The sequence below is a fragment of the Mixophyes fleayi genome, chromosome 2 (genome assembly GCF_038048845.1).
Source record: "Mixophyes fleayi isolate aMixFle1 chromosome 2, aMixFle1.hap1, whole genome shotgun sequence".
NCBI classification, from domain to species: Eukaryota; Metazoa; Chordata; class Amphibia; order Anura; family Limnodynastidae; genus Mixophyes; species Mixophyes fleayi.
This window is the reverse complement of record NC_134403.1, coordinates 98,731,677-98,747,088: the sequence shown is the minus strand read 5'-3', so window position 1 is coordinate 98,747,088 and position 15,412 is coordinate 98,731,677. Positions and strand designations below refer to the sequence as shown.

The following is a 15,412-nucleotide window of genomic DNA, read 5'->3' as shown; positions in this document are numbered from 1 at the left end:
CTGCCGTGAGCATTTATCAAATATTGCACAGCTTCAATATTTCATTTTTATTTCTTTGTGTAAAAGACTCAAAAATGTTGTAGATGTTGTGGCCTTTTGAGACGCGTTGACAGCTCACTGTCTACTGGTGATATACACGATAAAATCTCTGCCTCCAAACACTAAGGTGAGCGTGCACAGCTCTGACCCAAATCGCTCTCTACTTATTAATACCAACCGTGCTCTTCCACTGCTGCAGGCCCGCACGCTACCAAAAGAGAGTCTAGAGTGTCTTGTAGGTGATACCACAAGACCTTGTCAAAATTGTGTGTAATTTACATCTAGACACATTGATGCATGCCATTATTTTGTGTTAAAATCAGGACAAAGTGGAGTTGGTGAAACCCTTTATTAGCTGAATAAATTTAATTTGCACACTTTTGAGCCTACTCAGGTCTCTCTGTCAAGTGTGGACTCAATTTTGCAAAAAGTACTCAATGTTTACTATTTAACATAGGTGTGGAATTAATGTTATCACTAACTTTACTCCCTTGGTTTCAGTGACTTGTGTCATTACATTGTGCTGGTAAGGTAGCTTCATTGTAGCAAGGTGGCTTATAATATTGTCAAAATTTTCTTGATTGAAGCGACATGATTGGTGATGTTTCCAAGTCAGTTTAGCTGCTCTGCAAGGATTTTATTAAGACAATGCAACTGAATATGTAGTTTATTCCAAATCAAGAAAACAGTGAATAGCATTACTTTGACATTTTTAGTTTTTTGAACCTTGGTACTCATGGACAACACTCGGACATGGGAATAAGGTGTTATGCCTTTAAATATACTGTTTCATTATAATTATGCTGGAGCAAGGTTTGTTGCCTAATTTTACTCTTCCCAATATGACATTTAGCCAGATTCATAGGACCTTGGAGCTTGGATTTAATACCCTCTGTAGTGTATATGACCCTTTATTTGCTCACAGAAGACCTATTCCTTGTTACAACATCCATGATCTAGTGGTGGATCTCTGGGTTATAGTTGTTCTTGTTGAGTAATAACTTGATAGGGGGAGGATGAGCTCTGCCTTGGAGAATTCTGCTGCATGTAAAATGAGGATCGCACATGGCTATCTAGTATTATCTACAATGCTAGTAAATGTAAGATGATTACAGCCTTTTTCACTCCTATTAGATTTGCCTTTTAGGTGACTTTGCGTGCATTAAACAATAGTTAAGCATAGATATCATTATGCTCTTCTGCAAAGCTCTGCCGGACCAATAACCCCTCACCCTCACTCACCAAAAAGCAGGTGCAAGACATTTATGTATGTTTGTGTCTGGTTCCACTTTGTGTGTCCGTGCTTCGTACAATTTTAAGTCCCTACTAAACAACCCTTAAGAAACCTCCTATATAGGAAATGTATTTGTGGTGTTTATGGACTGTTTTGAGAAGCCACAAAACTATATTTAGTTGAGAAGACTTAATTCTACCCCGCGGTAAAAATGCTTCTAGAGTCTGTTCATCCATCTCCCCCAGTGCACGGTGCAGTGATGGCCAGATACAGTCATAGGTCATGTACACAGCACAGGACCGTGAGATTATAGGGTGCAGCGGTAATCCCCATACAGATTGTTGGTGTAAAGGCTGTGAGTGTGAGTGTGTGTGAGTGTCACTCAGGGTGTATGTGCCGGGGAGCAGTGTGAGCCGGTCTAATGTCTGTGTAACCTATTCAGGCTATTTATAGACGTACACTGTTTACTTCTGGCAGGGCTGTGATGCAGGACACAGCCATGGATGTGTCCATAGAGGACGGAGGAGCGGGCAGTGTACCCCTGTACATATAGGAGGCCGGGCGGGTGACATGCGGGGGCACAGGCTTGTCATGGGGGTGTTGGAACGGGAAGGAGCCGTTCAGTGATCGGGTGTGATAGTTTAGGGGCGGGGTAGGATGATGGAGGGGGAGGTATTGCTCTCTGTGTATGGTAGTACGGGGAGGAGGAGGTGGTGTTACTACATGGAAGGGGTACGGGGAGTAGGAGGGGGCGGTGTCGGTGGAAGATGGCGGCCAGGCGCGCCACTGTGCCCGGCACCTCCACTCTAGCTCCTGCCGGTAGGAGACCATTGGGCAGCCTGGCTGACACGGATTGGTTTGTTTTCTCCCGACAGGAGTGTGACAAGATGTCCGGGAGCGGTCTGATGAGAGATCCCCAGGCTGGGACAACTTCAGTGACTGCAGCGGGAGAGGAGTCCTCTGACAGCGAGGGGGAGCATGAGGGTCCCCAGAAGCTCATCCGCAAAGTGTCCACCTCCGGCCAGATCCGCAGCAAGGTATGAGCTTTACATGGTCATCTGTACAGCGAGCAGCTGGCTGCACGACTGATACATACATACACACCAGCTGCTGTCATGTCACATGTGTGTGTCTGTCAGGTGGGATTGTCATGATCATCATCTAAATTCACATGTTTCAGTTCATGGTGTCCTAGTTACATGTACAGTGCTTGTCAATTGTGGATGACATGCACATGTATGCAGTGCTGTCACTTATATACACCTGGTGTGTGTGGTGATGTCCCCAATCTGAACATGTAAATTAACTTGTAATTTCTTAATGGTCGTGTCAATTTAATTTGCACTGTGTGATAGATGTTTATATAGAGTTACAATTACAGGTAAATGATGCATATACCTATCTAAATGTTTGCTTTTTGTTTCCTGCTTTCTGTTTTACTGAGAGGATTAAACATGCTGTGAAATCTAGCAACAAGGGCTGATGCCTTTTTAAATCCAGCACAGGATCCACGGTTGTAAGAATTTAAATTAAGATTGAGTGCAAATGTTAATCCCGGAGAATATCCAACTCCAAACTAGACTATGGGTGGGAATTTCTCCAGTTTTTTGAGGCAAACTCTGTTTTGCTGATGTAAAAGTGCCTGAGAGTACAACACTAAATGTAATATTTAGAAGCTCCCGCCCTGCTACTGGCTTTATTATTTCCCACACATATTATTACATGACCACAATTTTAAACAATTGAAGGTTTCTTTTTATTATTAAACTTCTAACCATGCTTGCAAAAAATATACTGTGTATATTTTTTTAAATATAGTGTTTGCTTAGTACTGTGTTCACATTAAGGATTTTTATCTAATGCAAAGCAAACTTCCTGTCTTAAAAGGATCATCACAGGTAAAATAGATTATTATTTTTTTTATGGACCCTTCTGCACAAAACCTTTGTGCCCCAAAAGATACAATTAACAAATAATAGTTTCTAGTGTGACACCAGAACCTATTGTATTGTTCCAAGGCACACCACAATGAAGATCACAGCGCCACATTCCCGGTAATATTCCCTCTTGCTTCTACCATAAGGATTTGTGTCCACATGTTTGTTTGCAGTCTTACTTCAAGGGAAAATAGAGATTCCAGAATTAAAATGTATACATACCGTATTTTGTTTCAGGGTCCAGTAACTGCATTCAAACTTGTACAGCTATTTGGATCTCCTGTAATTTGGGAGTATAATTGTTTTGAACTCGTTATGAGTAGACCTATGTTTTGGGGAGAATCAAAGGTGGAAAAGTTCAAATTTGCTTGTAAAAATTATAGAATGTAAAGTAGTTCCCAATGAAAACAATACATCTCCAAAATCTAAAAAGTTGGTGATGTCAGCTTGAGACAAAAAGACTCGGATCATGAAGTATTTCAAGTGTACTTTATACATAAGTATTAGCAATCTCTTAGATCTTGGTAGCAGTTGTATAAATGGAAGCTGCACTGTTTTGAACCCAGATTCCACTGATGAATATATCCCTGTTCTCTGTATAATAATGCTTCCAGGAAGGATCTTTCAGCACAGGCTGTATTTGTGAGGGGTCTGGCTGGGGTAAAGGTGGACCAGGCATTTTTGTCACGATTCAATTGAATGTATAATATTTGTATTCTCCCCCCCCCCTCCCTGTGCTTGAAACCGTGTCTACCCTTGCACTATTGTACAGTCCCAGGATTGTGTCCGATTCCTCAGTGTTCTGTGACTTCTCACAGGTCAGCACATACTAATATATAAACAGTGGCTCCTTCACCTCACCTCTGATCTCTCTCCCTGCGGGGTAAATCTGCTGCAGGCAGGTCATGGTCATCTAATGACAGACTATTCCACTGGTGGACATCCTATGAAGAGAGACGAACTGCTGGTCTTGTACCAGATTTACCAGAAAGGGAGAGAGATCAGAGGTGGGGACTGATTTGGCTTTCTTGTTAATAGAACCAACCAGTTTATCTCCTAGTTTGTCTCCTGTGACTTCTCACAGGTCAGCAATGAGCAGTCCGATGTGTAGCTGTATATTAGAGAGAGAAGACACAGGGCTTCAAGCCTGAAACTAATATTCACCTGCTCACCCCATTTTAATGGTTGGACAAGTATTTTTACATGACTTATAAGTATATTGAATTATTGGAAGGCAGTGGAAAAGTAAATAAATTGAAGGGTTTACTTTATTACAACCTGTGCAGCTGCCAGCCTAAATATTTTTCTTTGGAATTGTCAGAGAGGATTTTGTCAAGTTATAGCTTTTGTTCTAGAATGTAATATTATGGGGTAAAGGCATCGTGCATCTAATAAAATAGCAATTTATTATTTGACTTGCATATCTAAAATTGACTTCCACATGAAAGTTTGATTGTTTTATTTTTATAAAAAGAGAAAAATCAGATCCTGATATTGTAAATTAAGCCTATTGGTATTGACATACATTATAAGGATGCACATCCTTTGGGATAAGGAGCAAAAGGAAGTAAAATGAATAAAAACGGCAAACAAACTTCCTGAAAGTTTTAGTTGACTGATGTTACCTCACCCCTCCTCCTCATGTACTCTGAGAGCTGAGTGAGTCTAAAGAGGAACGTTTCAGTCATGTGTCTATATTTTTTCTTTTTTTTCTTTCTTAAATGCCATTGTAATCCTTCTATTTAATGTGCACCATTACATGTACTATTTTTATCACTCTGCATGCTTATTTAGGGATTGCAAGAACATGTAGTATGCTCTTGTTAATCATATAAATGTACACTCAATCTTCAGTTGTCACTAGCATGTTTACACGATTATAAAAAAGAAGGGGGTGGGGATTTTATTTTTTTCCATTAAAGTGCGGAAATGAAAAGTTAGATTTACATATTGTAATCCTAAAATATAAACCCCAAAAAAAGCTAGTGGAGAATAAAAATAAGATGACCATTATTGATTTCCAGAAACACTTGTTACGGCCATTTTGTATTTAATGTTATTATTGGATGGGGTAGACGAATCTCTAGTTGTTAGATAGCCGTGGAAATTAACTGTTGCACGTAGCTAACATAGATGTTAAGGAGTTTCCGCACACCATCATCATCATCATGTTTATATAGCGCCACTAATTCCGCAGCGCTGTACAGAGAACTCATTCACATCAGTCCCTGCACCATTGGAGCTTATAGTCTAAATTCCCCAACACCCACACACACACACAGACTAGAGTCAAATTTGATAGTAGCCAATTAACCTACTAGTATGTTTTTGGAGTGTGGGAGGAAATCGGAGCATCTGGAGGAATCCCACGCATAAACGGGGAGAACATACAAACTCCTCACAGATAACGCCATGGTCGGGAATCCACCCCAGTGCTGTGAGTTGCTAACCACTAGATCACTGCAACTTTTAAAAGTTGACCCATGTATTTCATGGCTCGCTCCTGCACTGGAATAGATCCACACCTTTGTCTTGATCTATACTAGAATCTCTTTAGTTGTACATTTGTTTTCAGTTCATGGCTGAATGCTAGTTCCAAATACAGACTTCTTGTGTTGGAATGTGCAAACTGGAGTCTACTGAAGCCTCTCCATATGGTTATACGTGGTAAAGTTTTACATAGTGTGAGTACTCTTCCATTCCCATAGCCGTGTCCTGTACACAGCTGGAACATGACGGGTCTTAAGAAAAATGGCGCCTCTTGTTCTGGGAGTCTGTTATTGGAAATCTTTGCTTTATTGCACTTCAGACTCTAGTAGGATAATTACCGAGATTAAAGCCTTAGAAAATTTCACATCTTAGTTTCACGCAGTTTTCTTTATTTAAAAAAAGAGAATTCTACATTTGTGTTAATGAGATTAGGAAAAGTAAATAATAAATACTTAATGCAGGTCTTGACAACCTTTCATAAATCAGTTTAATTGTTAATCACCCCATATATTCCATTGTCATTGAGGCTTGTTATCCCTTCAGGGGTTTATACAGAGTCTCATGTTATTAGATTGGTTTACTTTTGTTGAGTGCTCAGGCTCGAACCCAGGTCCTGATGACACTCTAACATACATTTTTTGTTAACGTTATGACTAGAGTAAAACTTTAGGTCTCCAGCAGTTACCTGGTTATCATGGTTGCCTGTTGTCCTATATTTGTTAAACCCAGACCGTATATTCTGGTTATTTCTGTCATTAACCCTTCATTGTCTACAGTCAGAAGTGTGTCAGCAAACCTCTCAAAACTGAGGATTTTTCACACCAATAACGTGTTCTCTTTCAGCATTTTATCCAAAAAATAGCAAAAAAAAAAGCATAAAGTGGAATGCTCTAGTTCTGGCAGTGTGGTCAGTCAGCTGGTCCATACATGACTTGATGACGTTTGCTGTACAGGAAGGTAGAACTGTATCAAAGCCAAGAAGTGATGTGAAACCTTTAATAACTGTTAATTATGTTAACATGATACAGTCTACTGCTATTATTACCCTTCCTCATTTATATTTCCCTTTTTTGGTACATGGCACAATCAATATTTTTTTCTAAAAAAAATAAAAAATAAATAGTAAAAAATTATAATGCTGATCTCCGCATCCATAGTGAAGTTAAAGCGACATCCTCATGAGTAAGTCTTGTATCAAAGTACTTATTAAATAATGATTTCTGTTTTTGTTGTTGTAAAATCAGTATTTACTGTTGATCTTCAGTAACAAGCAGAGCAGACTAGATCTCGCATGTGCAGACTTTTGTCATGATTAGAATGTTTGACACTTGTCTTTTGGCTCCTTTTATTAACAATCTTTTGCATTACTTTCACATTTAATGTGTTACAATGAGAATTATACAGAGGATGCATATCATACTAATTTGTTCCACTAACATCTTCATTTCAAAATATTGAGCGATAAATCCATATCAGGTATGGGATATATAATATATATATATATATATATATATATATATATATATATATATATATCTCTATCTCACAAATGTTCAGAACATTGTTTGTCCTGTAATTTTAGCACCATGACTAATATATAGTAAATTACATTAAAAAGATTGTGCTGCTTGCCATGATCCCCATAGTATTATATATTATATTGTTCAGTCATGTCATTGGGTACTGCCGCTAAGTTTCCAGGGTGCACACTTTTCTTTATACACTGTTAAATTGAATCCCAGCGTAGTATTTTGTTTGTACATAACTTCTGAGACCAGCAGGCTGTTTTGGAGAATTTTAAATTCGAGGTAATTCACACCATCCAGGCAACAATATAATCCTCTCACATATGATGTAGCACACCCAATAGATGTCATTCATATAGGGCCTTCTTCTACACCGCTGTACCGAAGAGATGAGCAAATGGTATAGCTTTGTACACACCATTCATTCTATACATTTAACTCTCGTTCTTAAAGCTTATTAAACACGAAAATAGTCCTAAAATAATTAAATTAATGGATCTGTACAAACACATTTTCTGTCAAGTGTTTGCTTTGCCTTGAATTTTTCATGTCCATTTCAACATTGACTGCATTGCTAAGAAGTCTTACTGCTAGTTAAAATACAATTTACTTCTATAGGGACGCTGAATAAGCACATTTATTTATATAGTGCCTACATATTGTGAATGAGTAAATATTCTCTGTACAGCATTATTATTGCATATCGGTCCATTGGAGCTTACAGTCTACAGTATATTCCCTACTACACAGACGCATACACTGGGGCTTTATTTCCCAGAAGCCAATAACCTGCTGGTATGTCTTTGAGCACCCGGAGGAAACCCAGGCAAACACCATGAGAACAGATAAACTCCACAAAGATCGGACACTATGCTGCAAGGAAGGTTTTCAGAAGTTTTTATGAACACCCTTCAAATGCTCTGTTAAAGTCAGAACAAAGTACAATGTTTTTTTTGTCCGTGCTCCCACCTTTTATATATTGACATGTTTAGAGAGTTCTGCCTTATTGGGAAGCTACTTCTCTATTCTTGCCAGGTGGGTCCCAGAGCTGTTCTTCTCCATGGTTACCTCTACTATTGTTAAAATGATGCTTCCTGACAGTTGCTGCAGGAGATGCTGGCCTGATATGTTCCTTGTTCTGATCCTTGTCCAGTCAGCGGTATTGCCAATAATAGTTGGGCAAAAACGATGGATTCTGCTAGATTGTGCAACAACTGCTCAATAGAATGTCCCATCTGCTAACATTGGGGCACATTCACAAAACGGAGAGTATGACACTCTGCGCTGACCTCTCCAAAAACAGTCTGACACCTGACTCCAGGCCTTCCAGTACCAGATGTGGAATGCTAGATTGTAAGGTCTATTTGGAGAAAGTTTTGGTGATTAGGCAATATCAGAAATAGAAAACTTGGGATGCCATGTAGTCTATAGATGAACACCGAGCGCATATGAAAGGCTAACGGACACCAGGGCAAGGAATAAGGGACCTACAGAAACCTAGAATATGGGTGAGGTGGGCAAAACAAAAATGTACTTAGTGCTTTCTTTTTACCAACTATTTTGTTTTCATTTTTCTGGTCTACACCATTCACTTAGTTATCACTGTACAGGACATGCTCTGAAAAGAGCTTAGTTGGATGAACCTTGCTAACTTTCATCTGCTTGTAACAAAAGCAAACTAGTAAATTGGAAGCGGAATGTAGGAAACTGATATTTAGATAAAGATCACAGCACACAGGTCTGTTTCATTCAGAGGGTGCTGAATGAAAACAAAAGCAAACATACTCCTTCACTTTAGTTACAAGTCATATCTTTTCTGTTAAGTTAATAAGTCTGCTAAATAATGCACTTGCACTTTATTTTATTGTTGCCAATGTATTATTTAAAGAGGTTTTATTTTTAGGCGCACAGTTCCTGGTCATGGGTGGTGTATGTTTGCTATTGTAGCATAAGTGGATACATGAAACCACTAGTAAAGCAAAGTGCAGCAGCCAAACGGCCTCTTCATTTTATTTGTTCTTAAGATCTTGTAACCCTTTGTGGCCCGTTTTATGTTGGTTTAGTCTATATTGGTAAGTTTGTTCCGTTTTGAAAGAAACCACTTTTGAAAGCAAGTGCTGCTAAACATTTAAAAGTAACGTCTGGTATGTGCTACAGGTAGCAGAACTGGGTTGACATTTCGGCTTCTAGAAGCCTGTTTGATTTATGATGGGGTTTCAGAAAGCATCATTGTTGGGCCAGTATTGATAAAGAGCTTCAAGGTAAACCCAACATTGGGGAAGGGGAGGAAGGTTGAAGAAAAATACCTGGAATAAATTGATGGTTAGATACTCTCTACAGTGTATCTAACGACTCCTATGAAAACATTTCTTAACGAAGGAGATTAAAGGAGTATAGAATGTGCTATTCTTCAAACCAATTCGGGTTGCAAACGCTTATTGCGTAAAACTACTGGCACTGGATGAAATGCTTACTGATGTCAAGAAAATTCTGTTATTGAATTTGGATCTTGAAAATGAAAATATACCTTTTTCATTTTGCCTTGAACAGAAAGTAAAGGGCCACTATTAGAAGAAATTAAATAGTATATTTAGCCAGAGAGTTGTGCTATATATATATATATATATATATATATATATATATTTTTTTATTTTTTTTTTAATTCGTTTTTTTTCTGTTTTGTTTCTTTCATGTTCATTATTGAGCACTTTTAATGCTACGCCCACAACTCTATTTGTTACATGAAGTAGGCTTATTTATATAGATGGGCTTTGGACAGTCTCTATAAACTTGCCTTCTGGACTTTGGAGCTCTTCACAACATGCGTTAGACCACTTTATATTACAAGGGTGTCCACACTCAATAAAATGTTTACCCCTGAATGCCTGCTGATATTTCTATGCATAGTTTGTGTGTTTCTACCAAGCTAGTTAGACTTTTTTCCTTTTTTCTTCTAGTAACATTTATTTTAAATATTCTCTGGCAGTGTAGCCATCCCTTGACAATGCTCTCATGGTACAGTTGTCAACACTGCCTCATTCATTTTATTTTGTTTGACTGTCCCCATCTGTAAAATGTGGTCATGCTGGTAATAAGGAATTAATCCTATGGTCTTTCTATAACCACAGTCTTTCCTGCTGCAAATGGTAAAATAAGTGCTTCTGATGCGCAGGACATTATTGTGCCTCATACTGACTAATCAGACACCTAAAAAGCCCCTGTGTGTAGAAAATACTGAATTTCAAGAGTCAGTAGGGAACCCTGAATGTAGCCTCATGTATTTGATACATGTAGCATGAGCACGTTTGTAGGTATGATAGTGAACTTTTGATCTGTATTTAGAGCCTGTGGGCTAACTCTGGATAACGCTAGGTAATACCACATATGGGTTCTACCAGTTCCATGGGTATTTAAACATAACTTTTTGCCTTACTGCAATTATGGGACCATTTGTTAAGGACCTGGAAAAGCCTTTGTAGGACTGTAGTTTTTATTCTTTGTGTGCTCTTAAGACCATCATACTTGCTGTTTGTAATTTCCCTTCTGCAGATTGGAAGGGCTGCCCGTAAATCTAAATGGAGGTATCTGTATCTTAAATACATAGGTAGTGTTCAACATATAGCAGGAATAACACAGATTACCCCAAATTTACCTGAACCCCCCCCCCCCATCCTATGTCACATTGATGCTTGTTAGACATTTTGCTTTGGACAACAATAATTTGTTTACCGTAACTGGATGAATGTTTGTCTATTGTACCATAAGAAGAAAACACTTCCATACATCTATATTAATAGAACTCAAATATTCCATAAAAAATATTGTGATGGATTTCCAGTGTGCTGTCTCTGTATTTGACCTATATGTAATGGATGCATAGGGCAATTTTATTTAATTAAGTCTCTTAAAATGCATACTTGCGGATATATATTTTATGGTAATTACTTTAACATGGCTGATTACTCGTTGCAGCCTACACTGTGAAATAAACAGCACCAAACATCTACTAGGTTAAATGACTATCTACACGCTAAATAGGGAAACTATTCAGTTTGGTTTTTTCCACCCTTTCAACTGCAACATTGATGTTCATTTCTGTCTTTAAAGTAGTTTACAATGCACCACTTTTTAATGTACACTGGTTTAATTGAAGTGGGTCATGTATAATATTGCACTAGTTGTGTAAAATGTGTATGCTAGAATAGTACACAACTAAGCTTGTATTCCATGGTTGGTAGCTATGTAAAAGCATTGTTAGACATGCTGACACGTGTGTTTAGAATTCCTACCGCCTGAGTTTAACTAATCACTGAACAGCTAATGACATGTAATTTGGTGTGACGCTTCGGCATTTAACTGTTGGCATGAATATTTTTGTTTTGTGTAAAACCTTGGTGTCCCTAATCTTGTCAGATTACAGTATATCAAATTGCATTGCAGCCAATTCTAAGAAATTCTATTTCCTGAAGGAAATGTTCTTCCAGGTAGTTTCTTTGGTGCAAGTGCCAACTAATGTGATATTAAACTTGATCTATCGTCGTATTACTGAATGTTTTAAGAGGATCATAAATCACCTGCATATTGTCTTAACTGACGGCCACTGACTTGCAGTCGTGATATGACTTTATTTTAATGGAGTGGGGGGGGAGGAAATACTCTCTTAATAATGCTGCACTACAAGTTCAATGAGTAATTGAAAAATGCATTTTCCTTTTGAGCTTATAATATTAAAATGAAAACATTTGGTTTGAATAGTCTGTTAAAGCGTGCCTATCCCCTACACAAAACTGCGCGCTAAACGTATCTAAGCAGGCATCAATTGCATTTGAATGTGTGTTATTGCTCTATTGTTTGTTCTGTGTCCACATTTGTACATACCAGCATGAAGTTGGCCAGCTATACATGTGTATAAATGAGTGTGAGCATCCAATGTATGGATTGGAGCACATCGAGCATGCTCCAATCCAAACATTCTGTGACATCATCACGCTGCAGAAAATTGTTTCTGCAAGATAAGATTGTGATACCAACAGCGCTTGTGATGCAGAGAAAGGGGCACAGTGTTATAGCTGTCCCTCCGGCTCTTCATCCCATCATAATCATCATCAGCATATATTTATAAAGCGCTAGCAGATTCCGTAGCGCTTTACAATTGGGAGCAAACAGTCATAAAACAATACTGGGTAATATAGGCAGACAGATGGTAAGAGGCTCGTTAGCTTCCAATCCCAGAACACATCTTGTCATACCTGGCTACAAACCGTGAGGTGGTTGTTGTAAAGCTGCACAATTCTCAAAATGCAAAATGTAACTTTTTTTTTTTTTTTTTTTGGTCCTCATATAAATTGCTTTACTTGCACTAGAGAAAGTCCATCAAACTGAGACAATATCTTGGAACATCACCACAATGTAGATTTCTCTGTAATGCCAAGAGGAAGAGACCATTTGTGAATAAACCATACATATATGTATATTTTATGTCAGGCTTGTGAAACTACAAGTCCCACCATATGGTACCAGACTGTGGAAATTGCTGCACACTACTTAGTCTTTCTTTTCTAGCTGAGCTGATCTCCTACTAAACCATGTAAGTGTATTTGTTATTGACATTTATTGATCAGTTAGTAATTGTGTTTTATTGAATGAAGTGGCATTTGCTTGCATAAAGCTATTTATTTTGGGGATGAATTGTAGCTTGTAATTCATTCCCTCTTCTCTTTATATTTTTCTTCTTTATCAATATACTTGGGCACTTTTTTTATTTTTACTCTTGAACAAAGTAAAATAATAAATCTTGCTGCACAATAAAACTGATGTGACCTTACTATGTTGGTCAGTTTATTACATAGCGGCTTCTAGTAAATGGTGTTTATATAGCGATCCCTGTATAGCACAAGGCATACAGAACAAGAATATACAGGTCATTCCTAGAGAGCGACTGGCAGAATTGCAGTTCTGGAATTTGAGTAGCGGGTCATTAATCACATAACCCTGCTATTTGTATCACTAAGGAAAATGTTTAGTGTGTATTGGCCAAATAACATGCCCTGTCTGTGACCCTAGCACATGCAATCTGGAAGGGTACCCAGGGTAAAAGAATGGTGTATGTATATTGTGTGTGAAACCGCTCAACACTTCCATTCATCAAGTCTGTGCTAGGTAGCAAAAAATTGCATATAAAGTCATATCCCATAAATATTGTTCAAACCAGCACTCCTTTCTTTAAGTATATACTGCATTCCTTTATGAAATTGTTTCATCAGCGCTAAATAAAGATAAATGTACTCATCTTAGAAGCACGATATGGGCAGCACAGTGGCTCGGTGGTTAGCACTTCTGCCTCACAGCGCTGGGGTTATGAGTTCAATTCCTAACCATGACCTTATCTGTGTGGAGTTTGTATGTTCTCCCCGTGTTTGCATGGGTTTCTTCCAGGTGCTCCGGTTTCCTCCCACACTCCAAAAACATACTAGTAGGTTAATTGGCTGCTATCAAAATTTACCCTAGTTTCTCTCTGTTTGACTGTGTGTGTGTGTGTTAAGCAATTTAGACCTTAAGATCCAATGGAGCAGGGACTGATGTAAATGAGTTCTCTGTACAGCGCTGCGGAATCAGTGGCGCTATATAAATAAATGATGATATAAAGCGATTGTGTTTCGGTACCACTCAAGCACCTTTTATTAAGGGTATATACGCCTGTCACAAACACGTTCCCGGCTCCCGTGACTTTGGGTGTTTGAATGTTGGAATCATATGTAACCCCATACAGTAGTCTATCTCTTGCCTATCACACAGGTTATAGACCTGCTGAATCTCCCCGAAACAGCGCTCACACACACTTCAGTTTGGCTGCTACCTATTGAATAAAGGCAATAGTACCCCCAATATACTGTTTCACACTGGCACACTATGCTTCTTGATGTACACAGTTTAGCAAGGCCCACACCAGCAATCAAAGGTTTAACTTTTTAACTGTTACACAAATGTAAATGCAAGCACCCACTAGGCTTGTTAGTCAAATGTATTAATTCACACTGGTATTCAAGGGGTTAACATGGCCAAGCTATATTCTTCCTAAAAGGTTAATGGATTTGTTATCGTATCAAGGACAGAACTTATTTTTTTAGATTTAATATACAAAGGTGCAGGGCATTTAGATATAAAAATAAATAGCAATCAACATATAAAATGCAGTTATAAAAACAAATGGGATGAAAGTACAGAACATAACTTGCGTATAATAATCTGTATGCCTGGGGCAGCAGAATAGATGGACAGTCCTTCAATTAGATTGATCCCCAAGAGCCGATCCTTTCTTGTAGCTCAGGTCTCGGCTTTTTAAAGACACTTTCACCTTTCTCCACCTCCAGGGGGGTTATGGTCTTTGACACTGTTTACAACCACAATTTGCATGTTCCCTGATTTAATACACAATTCTACTATTTGACATAACTTTCCTGTGGAGTGTCATGCAGATCCAATTTTATTTTTAATGCATCCACTACCAATTTACCAATTTATTGATCCCAAACAGGCCTAGGTCCAGTGTATTAGTTGAGCTTCTACTCATTTCCTCAACTTCTTTGTGTACAGTATGCTTTATTTGACTATAGGTTGCTCTTCATCATGTTATTTATCAATATGTGGTTGATCACTACTATCAATTTTAAGTGATATTTTGGAAACTGAAATATATTTGCCTATACAAAATACACAAGGAGACCACGTGATGAATTGCTATAAAACCACAAGCTGTGAGCAGCTCCCTCCCGTGTGTCCAAAGTCTCTTAAGTGTCAATAAACCCTCCTATGTCAGGATGTAGCTCACCCCTAAAGATGACAACTCTTATCCAGTGACACAGGGGTGTGCAGAGCCACCAAATAAATACAGGTCATTTGAGAGCAGGGCTCTGCTTTGAAGTCATTTGTATTTGACTTCCAGAGAAAAAAAATAAATTATAAATGACTTCATTTGATACACCGTTTTTTTTTTACAATGCAGTTATGATTAGGCCTTATTCCCCACAATGATGTTATGGGTTAATCCTTATAACTGTAATTCCTCTATGTTCACTACAACGCCAATCAGTCACAACATTACAACCACCTGCCTAATATTGTGTAAGTCCTCCTTGTGCTATTAAACAGCTCTGACCTGTTGAGGCATGGACTCCTCAAGACCTGAA

General features: G+C 38.4%; 1 protein-coding gene across 4 annotated transcripts in view; it reads left to right on the top strand.

The window, feature by feature from the left end:
* Positions 1-15,412, top strand: part of DGKH (diacylglycerol kinase eta) — a 157,285-nt gene that overhangs the window by 16,799 nt on the left and 125,074 nt on the right. For 2 of the 4 annotated variants that reach the window (XM_075199768.1, XM_075199765.1), the window contains exon 1: positions 2,013-2,310. In XM_075199768.1, coding sequence (XP_075055869.1) covers positions 2,041-2,310 — 270 coding nt within the window. In that variant the 5' untranslated portion in view covers positions 2,013-2,040. Of the gene's footprint in view, positions 1-2,011; positions 2,311-15,412 lie in introns of those variants that run through there. The other 2 variants (XM_075199767.1, XM_075199766.1) reach the window with 2 other exon arrangements.